The sequence below is a fragment of the Xyrauchen texanus genome, chromosome 31 (assembly GCF_025860055.1).
Source record: "Xyrauchen texanus isolate HMW12.3.18 chromosome 31, RBS_HiC_50CHRs, whole genome shotgun sequence".
Lineage (NCBI taxonomy): Eukaryota > Metazoa > Chordata > Actinopteri > Cypriniformes > Catostomidae > Xyrauchen > Xyrauchen texanus.
This window is the reverse complement of record NC_068306.1, coordinates 22195377-22214933: the sequence shown is the minus strand read 5'-3', so window position 1 is coordinate 22214933 and position 19557 is coordinate 22195377. Positions and strand designations below refer to the sequence as shown.

General features: G+C 38.7%; 1 protein-coding gene across 2 annotated transcripts in view; it reads right to left on the bottom strand.

The window, feature by feature from the left end:
• LOC127624709 (neurexin-1-like) overlaps positions 1-19557 on the bottom strand; it is a 526269-nt gene that overhangs the window by 172979 nt on the left and 333733 nt on the right. The window contains exon 1 of one of the 2 annotated variants that reach the window (XM_052099556.1): positions 6482-8017. The exons of the other annotated variant lie outside the window; for it this stretch is intronic. Coding sequence (XP_051955516.1) covers positions 6482-6785 — 304 coding nt within the window. The 5' untranslated portion in view covers positions 6786-8017. Of the gene's footprint in view, positions 1-6481; positions 8018-19557 lie in introns of those variants that run through there. 2 annotated transcript variants of the gene reach the window in all.

The window sequence follows — 19557 nt, the reverse complement described above, 5'->3', positions numbered from 1 at the left end:
CCTTTTCACCAACGCAGGGCTGCATGCCCTTGCTCAGATCAAGGTGTGCCCTTGAGCCACAGGAACAATTTGTGTTTGATCTGACAATGAAGCAGAGAGGCTGCATCTTTGCCATATATAGCAGTGGCCCAAGAAACCCCACATCAGCATGCAGAAGCAGGCATGAGTGAACAAACAGAACCTGCTGCTTGTCAAACATCATGCCTCCATCAGCGCATAGAGCTCTGAGTCTTAGAGAGGGAGGGAGGGACAGCCCGCATTTCAATAAGAGGATGACAAAAACAAGATGGAGAGAGAGAATGATTGGAAGAAATATTAGATGTCTGCTGTGGTGAGATCCTCAAATCAAACAGTAAAAATGCATCAGCCCACAGGATACATGGATGAATGGGTCAGTAACGGGGCAGGCAGTCTGTAGCTGTTGTCAGGGTGAGTGATTGAAGTTGGAGGGGTAAGAGTTCAAGTATCATGACAAGTGTGTAAAAAGTCAAAGCTGGGTTAGTGTGGACTCGAAGCCAAACACAGGTCAGAAGAAAAGCAAAGCATTATATAATGTTAAAGAAAAGCACGATCAATATTTTTTATTCTCGAGAATAATGTTTACTGAAATGTCTACAGCCATAACCTCTTAAACTGTTGCTATATGGCAAGCCTTTATAACACTTCTCTGTATGCATAAGTTAGGCATATGTGGTATCATTTGAAAGCTTAGAATCTTAGAAAGCTTAGAATCTTGAAAACCTCACTTTTATGTTGTAAAAAATGAATATAAAAGTCCTTCACATAGCACTTAAATAGACAAGTCATATATCAAATGATTCTATCAACTTTTTGCCATAATACCACAGTTTTAATTATTTAAAAAATATCACAAAGTGAAATTTTATAAGGCACACAATACAAACGTCTCTTTTCTTTGTTGACCACTGATCTGTAAACCCCAAATAGCCTTAAATGTTATATCAAATCTTACCTTGGGTTGTCAGCTTTAAAATTAGTTAAAGAAATTACATGTTTACTTATTGAATAATCCAATGTCAAAAATGTTTTACAACAAAATTTGTCTATTTACATCTATATAAGATGAAATTTACACATCATTGTAAAGCTAGGATTCTCTGCTTTCTAATGACACCTAGATTGGGCTAGACAACTCAGAAGTCAAGATATTCAACAAAACAGTGTGGAATCTCTCAGCACATCCCCCCAAAAAAGACTTGTTGTCTATGGGTGAAGGCTAAATTTCATTGGAGCACCACCTACATTTCAGATCAGAATAATGCGATGGAAGGTATTAGTGGAATTTTTTTTTTTTAGTACTTCCTGCCATCCAATGGAATACACAAGACATTTTGCTTTAAAATTGAGGACACAGATCTGAAATGTCATGCTTTAAACTATATATATATATATATATATTTTTTTTTTTTATTATATATAATAAATCATAAAATTGTAAACATATACTATGTTATTTATTAATTATTTCAATAATTTCTTAAAATGTAGGGGGTTATCTGTAAAATGACAACATTTTTATGAAATAAGTAAACTGTATGTGTGAACAGGGAGTTTTTAAATTTGAGTGTGAACATTTTCAGGCGGCAGCCCAAAACAAGTATAAGAATTTGGAACTAAATGAGTGTGAGTATATGATGACTGAATTAAATGTTTTTAAATATTAATATAAATATAGATATATAACTGTAAGTGATACATTTGTGTGATGATTTCCCCAAAAGGAAGACAGGAGGTGTGTTCAGGAAACTTTTTGAAATTCCATTCGGTGAGACAAGTGGTGCAGAAATTACACACTTCAGCTTTAAATAATATAGGTGGAAAAAGTATGATTTAAGGCTATTTAATATATTTTATAAAAAAAAAAAACTAAAATAAGTGTTTTACCAGGGGCTCTTCAGATGGCATGAGATGCAAAAATGACAAACATGGGGGGAAATACAAATGAGATGGAGGCAAGGCTTTGGGTAGCGTGACAGCTCTCCCCTCCATCTCTCTATTATTTCATCCACTCATCACCCGGGCCCACGTAGACCTGACTGACTTATTCTACTAATCTTCATATCAATTACATTAATTATCACCACCTTGCTGGCAGGGGCTGCTTTGAGTGATGGGATCTGGCAGGATGTGATTATTGGTCAGAGGGGGAGTAGGTTTCGAGCTTGCTGGAAATGCAATGCAAGCTCATTAGGGATCAGTGCAGTCAGATTTCTGATCATACATATGCATAACATTTGTTTTAGGCACCAAATTCTGAGGGGGAATTTGCTAAGAATGAATTGTGCCCACTGATAGCATTGATTATTTGCCCACGGTGTCTGCATTGTTTTTTGAGCAAAAAGTTGTGCTGGACAAAAACACAATTCTGATCTTGCAAGCAAAGTAGGGTATACTTCATTTTCCTGAAGTGTAATATTATGGTGTAGTAGTGTCTTAAGATGTGGGCATACAGTGAACTTACAAAAGAACCTTAAATATGCCAAAGTTTCCTTTTTCCGCAAATCCGGAATTGCACATTTTTGGGAGGCGCTTCCATGTGCATCATCTTCACATTTGCCTGGTGTTAACTGTTGATAACTTTGCGTAACCCACCTAAAATAAATGATGATAAATATGGCTGCCAGAACAACGAGTAGGCTTGTGGCAGGGTGAAGGGTGGGGCGGGGTCGTGATGTTGCACACCCGTACCCTAATCAGGCTAATCAAGCCTCCGAGAGGGATTAAGGCTGCCCGGAGAAGGCAGTCTCTCCTTCTCACAGTGCCATCTCCGGTCGGCCTTTATCCCTCTTTATCAATCTACTAACACAATGCCGCAGCACCAGTGAGTGAATTGTGTGTGTGTGTGTGTGTGTGTGTGTGTGTGTGTGTGTGTGTGTGTGTGTGTGTGTGTGTTTTTCAAGTGTACAGAGATTCTCTCTAAACGTGCACGGAGCTGCGGTAGGTGAGAGCGGAACAGAAAGGCACGGGCAAGACAGGCAGTCCGATGAAGCTGATCCACCAATCAGAAGGTTAATTTCAGACGTGACTAGATATTTGCTAACCAATCATATTTTCCATTTCAGTAAGGGGCGGGACATTTTTTTGCATTGAAAATGTATTTCCCTGCTAAACGTAAATATATATACATTTAAATTTAACTTATAAAATGTAACTTCATAAATTCACAGTATGCCCACCTCTTTAGAGACTACTATACCACTGAGCACTCAGGAAAACGAAGACTACCCCAGCCTTAACGCAATGCAATACTGTTAAATAAAATTCTGTTTACTGCATACTTTACATGGGTGGTAATATTGTGACGGATATTGCATCAGGAAAATAGCAACGAGTAGGCTATCATGAAAAACCTATAATAAGCCTTATTTACAAGTATCTGGATGGCCCATTTGCACTGAAAAAAAGGCAAATGACATAATATAGGCAATTACGACACATTCACTATTTTAGTGCATTTAGCACCTGGTAAAACTGAATTGTGAGTGGTAAACGAACAAAGCACAGGTTTCTGCATTGAAAAACCTCATGCAAAAGTTGCATAACTATTTAAGGCAAATAATATTTCGGTTTTCTGAATGTCAGTACGTCTCGCATACAGTGCAGGTGATGCAAATTTCATCATCAGCACAGTACTTGCAGAGTGTTTGTGTGCAACCTAGTTTTTACTTAAACATGGAGCGTCTGCATCTTTGCATGGTGTTGACTGTGCTAAATGGGTGATGCAAAGCAGTTGTAGTATTAGTGCGTTGAACGCGTCCATATTTGCTTGTGGTAAAAATAGTATACTTTTAAGGCTCGACTGTGTGTGAGATGGAACAGCAGGTGAAAAACGAAGTCTACCCTAGCCTTTAGTGAATTTGCCCTCGCTACGTTTCAATGCAGGTCTGAAATTGAAACTAACAGCTATGATTTCCCATGAAAAAGTGTTAAGGATAGGACCGAAAAGAAATCCCTATTGAATAAAGGGATAGAAAGCAGTGCTCATACAGTCATCAAATTGATCTGTAAATTTTGTGAGCAAGCAGAAATTTATTAGCCTTTACTGCTGCAGGATTGGACCCTCTGACAGCCGCAATCAGAACAGACTGTTGTGGAACTCCCAGAATGGTTGTGGAGATGCCTACAAGTGCAGTGATGTTATTCAATACATGTCTGCTTAACCTCAGCTCAGTCAGAATTGCAAGCTCTGTTCCTGCACGATAAGAACACTGCAAATGCATAGCATAATTTGCAGCAGACAGATGGGAGAGCAGGTGAGATTAATGTCGAGGGAGAAGCAGTGAATCGGACTGACAATACCAGTTGTAATGAAAAACTGAAAAAGGGCAATGATTCTGCTAACAGTTGCCTTGATGATCCCATTATGGTGCAGGATCACATTCCTTTACTGAACTACTTGTCATTGGGGATAAAGGACTGATCTCTCTAACCCTCTCTGTTTAAAAGGATCATTTAGCAATGTCCTCCAAGACACTTCAGATGGAAAGCTTGGCTAATATAACTTCGGCTTGTGTGTTACTTGACACAGTGATTGTGGTGATCCAATGTCCCCCACCCTCTTTCTCTCTCCCTGTTTCACTAAATGGCTGTGTCCAGTAGCCATTCATTTAAAAAACACAAAAACATATCTGCTTAATTGATGAGCTACTGCAACAAATCCATTAGAATGATAAGGAAAAGGAAGACAAAAATTATTGTCCACAATGAAGGAATCCATATGATGGCCTGTTTACACCAAGTCCAACATTTCAGCATAAAAAACAATGTGACTTTCTTCACATTGAATCCAAAGTATTGTGTGGTGATAATCTGTTATTAAAATATGGCCAGTTTATTTGAACTAAAATAAAATAAACTGAACTGAAAATAACTGTATTATTTTGTCAACAAATTGTGGGAGAAGAATGAAAAAATAAATAAAGAAAAACTTTGATCTATGATAGATGATGCATGACCTTTGATGCATGTTGCAGCATAATGGTTGTCCAAGAAACATAAAAAGATACTATAATATACTAAATATAAATTATAATAATAATTAACTTTACTATGGCAGCAAGAAACTCTGACACATCATTAAAGCATGTGGTATAGGCAAACTCTTATCGCTGAAAAATAACAAGGTCACTGGCTACTCAACATATGCCAGAGTGCCGCTGGTAGACAGGTCGTCAATGTTCCACACAATATTTGATTGATTGACAGAAGTATAAAAAAGATCCTTGGCAAGAAGCAGTAATTCAATGGAGTGAGTTGGACATGAAAAGGAGCACAGCTGGTCTACCCTTAAATCCAACAAAACCCATCTTTTCTCTAGATCTGCAGTAAGTGCAAAGAGCACAAGGCCACTCCCCGTGTGATCTATAAAGACACAGATCAAAGCACGAATGACCTTCTAAGTGAAACTCTGTTTGGTGCATGCCTAGAAATATAAATGCACCATATCAACATTCAGCTTTCCAATGTAATAATACTCCACAATCAAAATGTTTTAGACCCAGGAAACATCAGCAGGTAGCCTGGTCAATACGGAGGATATGCTGGTGTTGAAAGTCATGGGAAGTGCTATTCTGGTAGTAATCCTAAACTCTAAAAGACAATAAGCAAGTTCCCTCATGAATTTCCTATGGGTTTTCAGTATGTCAGTTTTGGTAAAATAAGGTCTGTGATCAAAACTACTTGAAGAGACTTTCACGTTTAGTTTGACAACATAAATTACACACATGAAAAGCATGTGCATGTTGCTAAATAAGGACTAAAATGATGCACAATCGTTTAAAAAGGTGACAAAGTGTGAAGTCATGTAAACACCTTAACCCATGTTCTTTAATCAAGGTATGGTCATAACCTGTTTAGGCATAAACCGATCGCACACCCAAATTTTTGCCTATACCCCAATTTCGCAATACAAGGAAACCTTTAATGGCATTCTTAATGGCTTATGCCCACGTGCTGTCCACATACCTGTCTATGTTCAAATGTCAAAAGCAGAGAATAATTAGATTATTTCTCAGGTTAAGATTGTTTATGTGTGGGTGCGTGTCTGTGTGTGGAAAAGCTGGTAGTTTTTGGTAGTTTTCAACATATAGTACATGTAAATGCACTCGATGGTTTACCGGTTTGCCAGGCATGTACACTTACATCCTTGTGGTAGTTGTAGTCCTAATTTAGTAGTTTGCTAGCAACATATTGGTTTTAAATAAAATATTTTAAAAAACTCAGCGACTTCAAAATTCACATTTGTGTTTAGACTGTCTGTAGATTATGTTATATTAAATAGATTCAAATGTCTCTTCAAGTAATTTTAGTCAGAAACTTTACTGTATATTACTCAAACATCCAAAACTGCCATTCTTAAAACCCATTGGAAATTCCAAAGGGAACCCATGGTGAATTAGCCTTCCGAGTTGGCCTAAAATTGACATCATGGCTGAAGAGCTTTAAAATGTTGAAGACTTACTGTGGCCTCCTCTCGTGAGGAAGGGCATCTTGTTAATGGAAATGGGTGCAGTACCATGCTTGTTATGGAAGTGATGGATATGGTGTGTGGTGCTCAGGCTGGAAGACACACGGGCATTGGCTGTTCTGTCCGGTAGTGAGGCCAACAAAGCCAGAGATAATGCCAGTCTCCACCAAGAGCCAAGGCCCGGCCAACTGGTTCCACCACACTCCCAGCCCAGCAGCACCACCTCCAGACTGGGGCAGGAGGGTCCACCGCAGACCCTTCGACATCCCATTAGTCCCATCCGTTGGAAAGAGTGCATCTCAAAGAGGAGTACCCATGTTCATCATTATCCACGGGTCAAGTAAATAATTGAGAAGAAAACAATGATAGGGTTTGCAGTTCTATGATACTTGAAGCCCCCAGACCTCCACAGTAGGCTTCCAAAGATAAAATCCTCAAAAAGAACAAATTCCTTACAAGTCTTTCTTCAAAATCCAAAGGGGGAAAACCTATTGCTTTCTTCCCAAGGGCAGTTCCTGGTTTTTACTCTCAAAAAATATATATAAAAAAGGAATGAAAACCTGCAAAGAAGACGGTAGGCTCAATCGAGTCAGGGCGACAGTCGTTTGCTCTGCAACTCCCAAACGCATTCTAATCACAGCAACACCAATCAATATTTCTGGATGTAGATTTGTACTTAATTGAGGAGAGGAGAAATGCTCCAGGTTAAGAGATGCCAGGAGGTGCCTCCTTTTCTTGTTCTCGTTCCCTTGCTCCCAAGCCTCAGGTAGAGCTTACATGCTCTTAAGACCACTCTCCCTAAGAGGGCAGCTCCTCTATCGCTGAAGAAGTGATAGTAAACATCCCGGTGGCAAAAGGATTATTCTAATACCGATGAAAACGATGACAGAAAACAGACAAAGGAGGACACTAATGAAAGGAGGCTGCAGGAAGAAACCCTCACGTTTTTTGCAGACAAAAAGATATGTAGAGGGGAGAGAAGTCTGCTGCAGCACGGTAGAGGGAGAAACCAGCAAATAAATAAATAATGCTGGCTGTGAGTTCTGACGCGCTGGCTACGACGCAAAGCTTTTCCTCCGTGTACTCCTCTTGAAGTGGAAGAGTCGGAGCAGTGCTAGCCGACGATCAGATTTCCACCAGCATCCCGATCTCTCTTTCTCTTGGATTGCTGTCTCTGTATTCTGACGTGAATACTGTATCGATTAGCACTGCATTTTAGCCCTCTCTCTTCTTTTTTTAGCCCTCCCCTTCTCCGATAAGCATTCACTTGCTAGTATGCCCAATCTGACATTGTTGCCAGCAAAAATAGCCCTTCACAGCCAAAGTGTGGATGACTAAAATCCTAGCATGAGTCGCTGTGGTGAAATGCATGCTGATTAAATTAGGAACGACTAGAGCATCCTCTCCTTGCGATCCTCGATATCTTTTCTCCTGGGATTAAGGGAATGTGAGCAAAGAAGGTGGGGTGGGGGGAGCAGAAAAAACAACCGTTGCTTGCCGTAAATGTGAGGAGAAGGATTCACTGTGCTCCTTCTGGATGCTCAACCAGACACTGCTACAGAGCTGAAGAGAGGGAGAGAAGGAGAGCGGTGCAGTGTGTGTCTGAGGAAAAGAGAGAGAGGGAAAGAGAAGGGAGGGGTGCAGAGGGAGTGGACGATTGTAGTGCATAAGCACACATGCAGACATCGAAAGAAGCCAAAAGATGGAGAAGAAAAAAGAATGAGCACACGAGAATACAAATTCACAGCCTGACACTGCAGTGAACAGAACTTGGCCAGTAAAAGTGGAAGACAGTGTTTATACTTGTAATACAACATGAAAGGCTTACGTGTTAAAAAAAGGAAGGGTTTAGAAACAGTGTTTTTGCATTTTACAGGTAGTCTGTTTTCAGTCAGTGTGGATATCTCTCGCAGAAGAGCTGACAACACTTGCTGGTGCCAGATACAACCGACCCCCCTGCAACCAAGGTAGCAGTAGTTGGTTTTCGATCATGATGAATAATTTAGTACCAGACAAAATTTGTCGACAAATGCCTCACTGTTTTTTAAAAAGGTTACATTTTCTTCCTCTATGTACATTTTTGGCGTGTTTGTAATGAAGATGTATTCATAGAACAATTTATTTACAACAAGGTGTTTGCTGTACTGATGTTTTGTGTATATTTCTGAAGATTCATTATAATATTTGCCATATGCTAAAAGGATAGGTCGGCCAAAAAATACAATTCTATCGTAACTGACTTACCTTCATGTTGAACCAAACCCCATATGACAAGGAAATGGCAGAATGCTCAGTCTCAGACAATATTCACTTTCAATGTGTGGAAGAAAAAAAGATTAAGTGAATGGTGACTGAGACTATCATTCTAACTAACATCTCCTTTTGTATTCTGCCTAAATATGCAGTAAAATGAATGTAATTTGAACAACACTGAGTAATTGATGACCCTTTTGAACAACCCTTTTAGCAATTGTATTACTTGTAAGAGCACAAGTTTTTGATACGTATAAATATATGGACTCTACAAATTATTATCCATCTATAAAAGTGTGTGTGTGAGAGATAGAAAAAGAGAAAGAGAGAGAGAGAGAGAGATTAGATGGACTGAATCTGTGAAGCACACATTAGATAAATCATCTAGGATAGAGATCTCAGTTGGGATTGCCTTGCCGGTTGAAAGGACGTGTGTAGAAAAAAAGGCAGAACAGAAAAAAGCCAGAGCCACCTTTCATGGTGATGGGAGGGGAGAAGCAGGCCATTACTCAGACACAGAGAGGGATAGAGGGGGGGCTGGCTACCGCCAATGAGCTGGGTTGATTGAACAGAATGGAGCAGAGGAGGGGGCAACTCCGTGTCATGGCAAACAGCAGCCAAGTCTGTAAATCCACGGCGTCAGGTGCTGCTAACGGACACAGTTAGCCACACTGTCGATTCAGCTCAAATGAACACGAAGGCCTGCTCATCGAGATTTAGCCTAGGGGCAGGCCAAGAAAGATGCCCATCCCACTATAATCGATTCTCATTTCTCTGCAGACCAAGTGTTCTAGATACACAGGCGATAACCTTGAGATTAGGTGACTTGCTTTGAATACACGCAAAAACATCCACACTGAATGATCTGGGATGCATTGATAGAAAGCGATTGGATTAAAGGGAAAGTTCACTCAAAAATGTAAAATATGTCACCATTTATTCACCCTCATGTTGTTCCAGATCCAAATGACTTCCTGTGGAACACAAAAGGAGATGCTAGACAGAACATTTGCCTCAGTCAACATTAACTTTCATTGCATGCTTTTTTCCAAACAATAAAAGTGAATGGTACCTTAGACGGAAACTTCTTCCTAACATCTCCTTTTATAGAAAGTCAGAGAGCTATGGAACAACTAATGGTGAGCAAATTACACAAGAATTAAATTTTTTGGAGTGGATTGTCCTTTTTAGGGTGCTGTCGAAAAAATACTCAAAGATGACAGTCTTTGTTTTAAAGTATATTTACAAGGTTAATCTTGTGGTGCTTTTGAGCATTGAGGTAAGATGACACATCCAACTCCAGAAAAGATCATCGCTAGTTATGTAATGAGGCTAAGATAACCTCAAAGCCTGATGATGATGAAAGTTAAAGCAGAATTAGGCGGACTGTAATTCATAGGTGTCATCCACTGTCAGTCGGGTGGATTGGGGACATTCTCCTCAGCAGTATTGATATCTTCACAAGGGTTCTCTGAGATGAAAGGCTGGTATTAATCAATTTGTCAACCCTGAGGTTGCTCAGCACGATAAGAGACGATGCTATCTGGGCTGCTTGTGCTTCTGGGTGTGTGGCGTCCCAGAGTTTAACCATCTGCCACCAGGCAGTGCTTGCTGTTGGACAACTTCTCTCAGCACAGCCTGTTGGCCCACTCGGTGTCAGAGGATTCATACAGCATGCGGCGCATATGATAAAGGTGCTCACTGGGAAGTAAAGCACCAATCATATCCATCGTTTTGGCTTCAGAACCTGAACTACTTACAGTATTACAGCATGCTGTTGGTAGACACTGAGATAAAGTAATAACCAAAATGCTGCAGTGGAACATTGTCAGCATCTTCACATAAAATAAAGTCATACTTAAAAATGTATATTTTAATCAAACAATCAATCATTCATTCATTCATTCAGTCTGTCTGTCTGTCTATATTGCTCAAAATAAAGACAAATGTATTTGGACACTGACTTCATTCATTCACTAAATTTCATTTCATAACAGATGCTTCTTGGTTTGAATCTAATGCAATTATTTTTTTAATTTAATTATGATTTGGGGGCCGTTCACATCGAACCTGTCCTTGCACAAAAAAAGCTAGACGCAGCGCCACAAAAAGAGCTGAATTCAGGTGTCTTGAGATGTGTTTTTGACAGTTGAAGTTTGAAGGCATAAAAAAAAATGCACCACTTCTGCACGAGGCACTGAAAAAACAGCGGGGCATGGCAAAATGGTCACAAGACGTCTGTTTAGCACGTATTTACATAGAAAAACAGTTTAAAAGCATCATGGATGAATGGAATTTTTTTTTGGTGTGAACAGCCCCTTAAAAGGATAGTTTACCCCAAATGAATTATATTCATAATTGAATCACCCTCATGAAAACAAAAGATATTAAGCAGACAACCTTAGTCACCATTTACTTTCATTTTATTGAAAAAAGATCCAGTAAAAGTAAATTGTGACTGAGGCTCACATCCCCAACATTCTGCCTAATGTCTCCATTAATTTTTATAATTGTATTTTTGCAGCCATTGTATATGAGTTAAAGGTTGTTGCCGTTGGTAGCAAACCTTATTAGTTTACTCTGAAACTCAAATGACTAATTTGTTGTAAAATCCCCTGCTGATCTGCAGGATCGATCACAGAAGTCAGTGAAGAATTTAGTTTAATCCTCAATATTGTGTAATTCATGAGGCAAAAACCAACAGCATAATGAGAATGTGGGGATAAGCATCAGAAGAAGAGACATCATCTTCACTTTCCTGCATCCTGAGCTTTTCCACCCAAGACATTTGTGCAGTGGTCTCCGGGGAAGATGAGGCTGGATTAATAATGGCCGTTTTGGTATAATTACTCATAATGCCTGTCTCCTTTGGAACTAATAGCCCGTGGTTGAGATATCTGCTGGATTTAATTCAACTTAAAGCGACAGCACCTCACATTGCTCTTTAGGGGAGGAAGGGATGAAGCCCTGTGTGAATACAGGCTCAGCTGCACATCAGAGCACTCACCCAAAGATCCTGCAGTACAGAGATCATCTGACAGGTTAGGCAGATTCTGTTGCCTATTATTTATCTGGAAAAGGTAAATTCGCATTTGAGGTTTCTGCCTTCACAAAGGACTTCTATTATGTCTTGATACAAGAAAATGAAGACTATATTTTTCTTTGTCTGTGGCACAAAAGATAAGAGGGAAGGTATTAAGAACTCAGGAAATGATACGAGTGCCATCTTCTATAGTGGATTCTCACTTATCAGAACAAATGCTATATAAGTATATTAAAGCAAACAATGTTAAACCGACAGGATATGAACCCTATTACCTTAAAAAATTGCTTACAGAAAAAAGAAATTTCTGTCATTATTTACTCCTCTTCATGTATCCCGAACCCTTGATTTTTTTACATGGAAAACAAAAGGACATGTTTTGAAGAATGCTCATGCTGCTTTATTTACCAAGGGGCTGTCACGATCCAAAAAAGACAAAATAACACTATAAAGTTCTTTGGTTTATACGACTTGTGCTCTTTATCTTCTTAAGTCTTGGGAAGCCTGACCAGTTGACTGTAGATAATTCCTTACTACTAACATGTTCCTTTGAGTAAAAAAAAATCTGATATTTTATATTGCTTTTAATCATGCAGGTAATTTAATAATTTCAAGTCAACTGCAATGTTTAAACATAGCAACTCTAGCAGACATTAACCCCAGTGGTTAATGATCTGAGACAAAAGAAATCACACATGCATAACAGAAGTATTCCTGTGTAAGCTCAGCATTAAAAACAGGGCAGTCACACAAGAAACCGGCAGCACTGTGCCAAACAAGGCTGCTGAGACAAATGCAGTTTTCCATCCACTTGTGGAGTGGAACAAATAGTAATCACAGTCATGACGCATGGATGGTGGTGGGCAGTGAAGATTGTGTGATAAGCAGCATGCTGCTGTCCATGTGTTCTGCAGGCATGCCCACATGGTGTCAGTGTACCAGGAGCCTCATCAATCATGGTGGGTGGCACAAGAAGGGCGAAGAGACTGTACAATGAGCATTTGTGTGCATGTGGGTGTGTGTGTGTCTGGGGGCCAGGTGCCACCAGAAATGAACTCGACCATCTGTGACAGAAATACTTCTTCCCATTATGTGAACTGTAAAGGCCCAACTGTGCAAAAGCCAGCCCTTTGGCAGGGTGGGATCCACTCCAGCAGCAGTTGGCTTTAATTTAAATTAGGACAGCTCACACTTGTCCTTAGTAGCGATGCTGGACTGATACATCAGGGCACATTGTTAAAGCATTTCCTCCACTGAAGCATTTAAAGAGCAAGATACCAATCACTGTACATTTCTTTTCCTTTTAAGAGTATTTTAGTGAGGAAAATGTAACAGTTCTTAGAGTAGAGTAGCAGTTATATATAATTTGATGTAAATAGACGTGAAAACATGTAGTTTATTCAATATATTCAAATTACAGTAGGTCCAATTTTTGCTATCCATGTTTTTTTATCCATAGTTTTTATTTTTGTCCACTGGAATTTAGTAAACACAAAATCAAAACAATTTGTCCAAGTTTCATCAGCTAAAGAAATTACACCTTATTACATGAGTACAACATGTTGGACGAACCGTTCCTCTATCCGTCACATTCAGCATCTTCTCTGACTAATGCTGCGTCCTATTCAAAGTCAGATGTGGGACATTCCTAGTTGTTCGGTCATAAAAGTATTTCATTGATTAGATGGTGAAGAAGGAAACTGGAGTACAGAAATGTCTTCTAGCAACCAAACTGCTGAGAATAAATGATTCTATGCAATGCTAGCATTTGTTCTACAGGTGTATGATTATCAAAACAGAGTATAATGTAACGCATTTCACACACCTGTGTCTTCAAACGTTTGTCAAACAAACTTTATGTGGCAGGGCGGAGTGCCCTATTAGGCTAATCACCCCTCCGTGAGGAATAAAGATCCTCTGCAGTCGACCTTTATCACTCACGGAAGCGTGATTAGCCTAATACGGGACCGGGTGTGTAGGATCACGACCTGGCCCCGCCCTCCGCCCTGCCACACTTTATGGTCTTCAAATTTATGAACTTGGACTCAGTGATGCAAGTTCCAATTTTAATACCCGATACTTCGAAATTTTTATCATTATTTTGGTATGTGTCATTCAAGAGGTGTATCACTGGAATTAGATAGTTGGATACTCAGACACTTCATCATGTTTTTAAAACATAAAACAATATTAAACGCTATGTAAGTTTGGTTTAGCGCTATGAAGAGAAACTTTTTGCTGTAAAGACGAAGACGCTGATTGGCTCATTTCATGATCAATGCGAATGATCAAGTGCCTCCGTTTACAGCAATTAGAAAAGGTTATGAGTGATTAATAATTCTGATTTTACAATCCTGCGTTCTTTTATAATGATTTACTGTATTTGTACTGATTACTGTGGATGCTGTGTGCTCTTAAGAGCTTCTTTCTCAAGAAAAACTTTAAGAAATAGTGTCATCACCATATTGATTAAAAACAGGAATATCACAAACAGAAAATGAACCAAATTAATGGAATTATCTGTTCTCATTTTATTTTATGTACCAGTACTTACACACTTTTTTGCTACACACTAAAATGTAGGCACTTTCCATCAGAAGTAGAGAGCACACTTAAAGGGCATAATATAAGAAGGCGAATTGGGATGTAGCAAATGTATTTCAATTAAGGGGGAAATCAGCCTACAAATGGTAGAATAGTTGTCTCTGTATCTTACGAATGGAAAGGTGAAAAAAAATCCATACTTTATCTTTAAATCAGCTAAACAATGCTGAATGCCAAATGGTAACACGGCTATCAAAAATGTCAGCCAACCTACACAAGTAGTAAGCTTCCTCACTGCAACAATGTTAAGCCAGAAAGGAGGAAAACGTAAATATAAGTCATTTCTTTAAATTTGAGAAATCTGAATCCCCAAAGCCTTAAAAATCCTCTGCTTATGCCAGTCATATCCTGAGCTCATAACCCAGGGTAGTACTGTCATTATCTGCCTTATCAGATGCTGTATAATCCTCTTAGGTTGAGGAGGGAGGAGGTATATACACTATATGCAAGCTGCGTCTCATCTTTTTGCCCTTGATGTGATTAAGCTTGAAATAACTGAGCCAATTTTATGGAGAGAGGGATGATCACAGCCCTATTGCCATTTAAAAAATGCATTATAGAGTGAAGCACTGCAGTGGATCCACGGACTTGTCCGTAGATATAGTAAGGGTGACATGATGAGATGTATTGTGTTACGTCGTTATTTGGGGTATCTAAAAAACAAAACAAAATGATTATAAAAAAATAAACACATTTTTAATTTGTTGGTGGGGTTAACCAGGTTAACCCAACGTGAATCTACCCACCCAAGCAACCAGGCCAATTGGTTGCTTAGGAAGCCTGACTGGAGTCACTCAACACACCCTGGATTCGAACTTGCGACTCCTGATGTGGTAATAAGCGTCTTTACTTGCTGAACTACACATGCACCCATCCATGCACTTTATATGTAACATGTATGCAGGGGTGGAAAGTACTGAAAAATCATACTCAAGTAGAAGTACTTCCAAAAAAACAATTGTCTGAATAGAATAAAAGTAGCTGTCCTAAAAACTACTCAAGTAAGAGTAAAAGAGTAGCTCATTTATTGAGTACCGAGTTGCAAAACATATGCCCCATTATAATGAATACTGTATGCCAACTTTTAAAATACATCACTTATCTATGATAAACACTACATGAATCTGATTCCAAAAAATAAAAGGGAGACATGATAACAGAAATGAAAAGATGAAAAAGTTATTTTCAATACACTGATAACCATTTTCAATCGTAATGTATGAAACAATTACATTAATATCAGTTGATGTGTAGGGTCTAAATTCCCTTAATGTCCATAATCCATGTGCCTCCAGTGATTTAATCCATGTCTTCAGAAGTGATATGATAGATGTGGTGAGAAACAGATCAATATTTAATTCCTTTTTTACTATTAATTCTCCTCCCTGCTCAGTCAATCTCCACTTTAATTATATTGTTCTTGTGTTTTTGGTGATTCACAATTTTCATGCATATCGCCACTTACTGGGCAAAGAGAAGAATTTCTAGAAGAAATGGACTTAAATATTGATCTGCTTCTCAAGCACACCTTTCATATCTATTTTAAATTAAATCAATTACATTGAATGGACCTACAATATTCTTCATTTGGGGGGTTCCAGTCAACTGGTAGTGAATTTGAATCTTCTGTTCCTTGATCATTTGAATGTACTGCTGTGGGTCGCAAATACCTCTGAAAAGCCCATGGAATGATCTAATAAGCAAATTATTTAAATGAATCCGCTTAGAGGTGAGAGATTAAATCTTTTCATGTGGAACATTCAGTAATTCAGGAAGGCATCTGAAACCAGCCAAAGGCAGGTGCAGAGCCAAGATACAGCCAGACTCGCTCTAAAACTCTCTGCACTGTTTAGAAGAGCACACCGTTCTAGTGCACATAAAGTTGATCTCGGTGTCAGATAAATTCCATTGATTCATGCTCCTTCTTTAGACCAAAACTTCTTCAAGGGCCGGATGACATTAAATGTGCAACTGCTGAACGGTGCAAAGAAGTATAGAGTTTACAAAGTATAATCGCAGCATTATTTTCTACCTTGGGAAAGTGACAGCAAATTGTCACAGAGGGAATGATGAATCATTTCCATAAGAAAATGACCAAGAGCTATGGTGTAACTTAAAGAAAATTAGATTAATAGTATAGTACATTTTAATTTTGGCATGAAATCGAGTGAACACAGACACAGTGGAATTGGAGGTGACAGTCCCTGGAGAAGCTTTTGTTTTAAATAAAAATGGGATTAAAGTGTCCATGGAAAAACCGAATGGGGCATGATGTCCCCATTGTACTGCTGAAGGTGAATGTGGGGCTGTGCAGAAGGAGGTGGTAGGTCCAAAGCAAGCGATGTTACATATTAATTGCGTTTTATCCTTACAAGACTGTGTAAAAACACGTAACAGTACGGCAACATTTAGAAGCAGAATCAAATAAGCAATTTTCTAGTCTGAAAAGTATATGCATCATAGATACAGTTGAAGTCAGAAGTTTACATACACCTTAGCCAAATATATTTAAACTCACAATTCCTGACATTTAATCATAGAAAACATTCCCTGTCTTAGGTCAGTAAGGATCACTACTTTATTTTAAGTAGTGAATGTTATTTTAAGTAGTAAAATACATTTATTTTAAATGTAATAGTAGAGAGAATGATTTATTCAACTTTTATTTCTTGCATTACATTCCCAGTGGGTCAGAAGTTTACATACACTTAGCTAGTATTTGGTAGCATTGCCTTTAAATTGTTTAACTTGGGTCAAAAGGTTTGGGTAAACTTCCACAAGCTTCTCACAATAAGTTGCAGGAGTTTTGGCCCATTCCTCCAGACAGAACTAGTGTAACTTAGTCAGGTTTTTAGGCATCTTTGCTCGCACACGCTTTTTCAGTTCTTCCCACTAATTTTCAAATTTGATGTCAGATTTTGTGGTGGCCACTCCAACATCTTGACTTTGTTGTCCTTAAGCCATTTTGCCACACATTGGAGGTATGCATGGGGTCATTGCCCATTTGGAAGACCCATTTGCAACCAAGCTTTAACTTCCTGGCTAATGTCTTGAGATTTTGCTTCAATATATCCATGATGCCATCTATTTTGTAAAGTGCACCAGTCCCTCCTGCAGCAAACACCCCCAAAACATGATGCTGCCACCCCCATGCTTCATTGTTGGGATGGTATTCTTTGGCTTGCAAGCCTCACCCTTTTTCCTCCAAACATAACAATGGTCACTATGGCCAAACAGATAAAAAAAATTTCATTAGACCAGAGGACATTTCTTCAAAAATTGTGCATTTGCAAACTGTAGTCTGGCCTTTTATAGCAGTTTTAGAGCAGTGGCTTCTTCCTTGCTGAACATCCTTTCATGTTATGTTGATATAGGACTTATTTTACTGTGGATATAGATACTTGTCTACCTGTTTCCTCCAAAACCTCACAAGGTCCTTTGCTGTTGTTCTGGGATTGATTTGCACTTTTCTCACCAAACTATGTTAATCTTTAGTAGACAGGATGCGTCTCCTTCCTGTGCGGTATTATGGCTGCGTGGTCCCATGGTATTTGTGTACTATTGTTTGTACAGATAAACATGGTACCTTCAGGCGTTTGGAAATTGCTCCCAAGGAAGGACCAAACTTGTGAAGGTCCAAATGTTTTTTTTCTTAGGTCTTGGCTGATTTTGTTTGATTTTCCTATGATGTCAAGCAAAGAGGCACTAAGTTTGAAGGTAGGCCTTAAAATACATCCTCAGGTACACTTCCAATTCAGTACACCTCCTATCAGAAGCTAATTGGCTACATTTCTAAAGGCTTGACATAATTTTCTGGAATTTTCCAAGCTGCTTAAAGGCACAGTTAATTAGTGTATGTAAACTTCTGGCCCACTGGAATTGTGATATAGTCAATTAAAAGACTAAAATAATTAGAGCAAAACCCGATTATCCATGTATCCCAGAATGATTTGAAAATGTTCCAAAGAGATGCTCCAAACTGCATGCTTCAGTGGAAGCAAGGACCTTCTACATATGTTAAATATCACAACCTAGACCTATGACCAAGAAACATTGCAGTATCTTAAATGTTTCTTATTCATTTTCAGTATTGGGTTGATTACTTCTGAAATGTAATCTGGTACTGATTAAAAATTACACAACACAAATGTAATCAGTAATTCATCTTTTATACAACATTCTTAGTAAATCTTACCTGATCACTTTTGGTTACTTTGGGATTACTTAATGTATGTGTGGGGATGGGGACGTGGTCGTGTGTCTGTCTGCGGGAGAGAGTGGTAAGACTCAGCAACTGGGTTGTAAATATCTCTAACACAAGCCTCTTGTTATAGTGATGACAGAGGGAGACTCAAAAGCCAGGGGAGACTCAAAAGCCTCAAAAAAGGGGGGTAAACTTGATGCTTACAGAGTGAACTGTTCCACGAACAGTTTAAAATGATTTTGCTATCTGATTGAGTGGTTCAATCTACGTGAACAGACTGTGTTCAGAACCTGAAAAAGTCTTGCCTGCACTGCTTCGTTGCCTCCTGACTCCTCAATTGCCCCAAGAGAACAGAACTTGTTACAGTATGTTTTGCTGAAAATCTAATTTTACATAGATTAAGAACCAATTTACATTTGATTATGCACATTTTAAATATAATGTAGTCTAATTACAGGTACTTGATTTTTTCAATTGGATTACATAATCTTGATTACATGTAGTACAATACTTCTCAACACTGCTCATTTGACATCACATTTCTTTGCTTTACTGTAAAATTTTCAAACTCCTAAAACTATGTCTATTTCCAGGTTTATATCAGATTCTGAATCCCAGACTTTCAATTTGGACTCAGACTTTAAAAAAAGAATCCAATAAATAGTGGTCTAACCACTCAAATATAGATTTTTTAATTCATAATAAATTTTTCCAATTTATAATCTTTTACCTTGTGAAAGATTCAAATATGATATAATCAGAACAGTTGACATCTGAATCTAAGAGCACTATGGATTCCACCCAAGCGAGAACTATTGATATGAAGCCACGTGAGAGTGTGTGCATGTGTTTACCCATGTAAAAGCAGACTGCACCTGATTCCGGCCACCCACACCCTTTTCCTATGTAATATGTACATAGGAAAAGGGTGTGGGTGGCCGAGAGCTGCCTGGTCAGCTGTGGGTG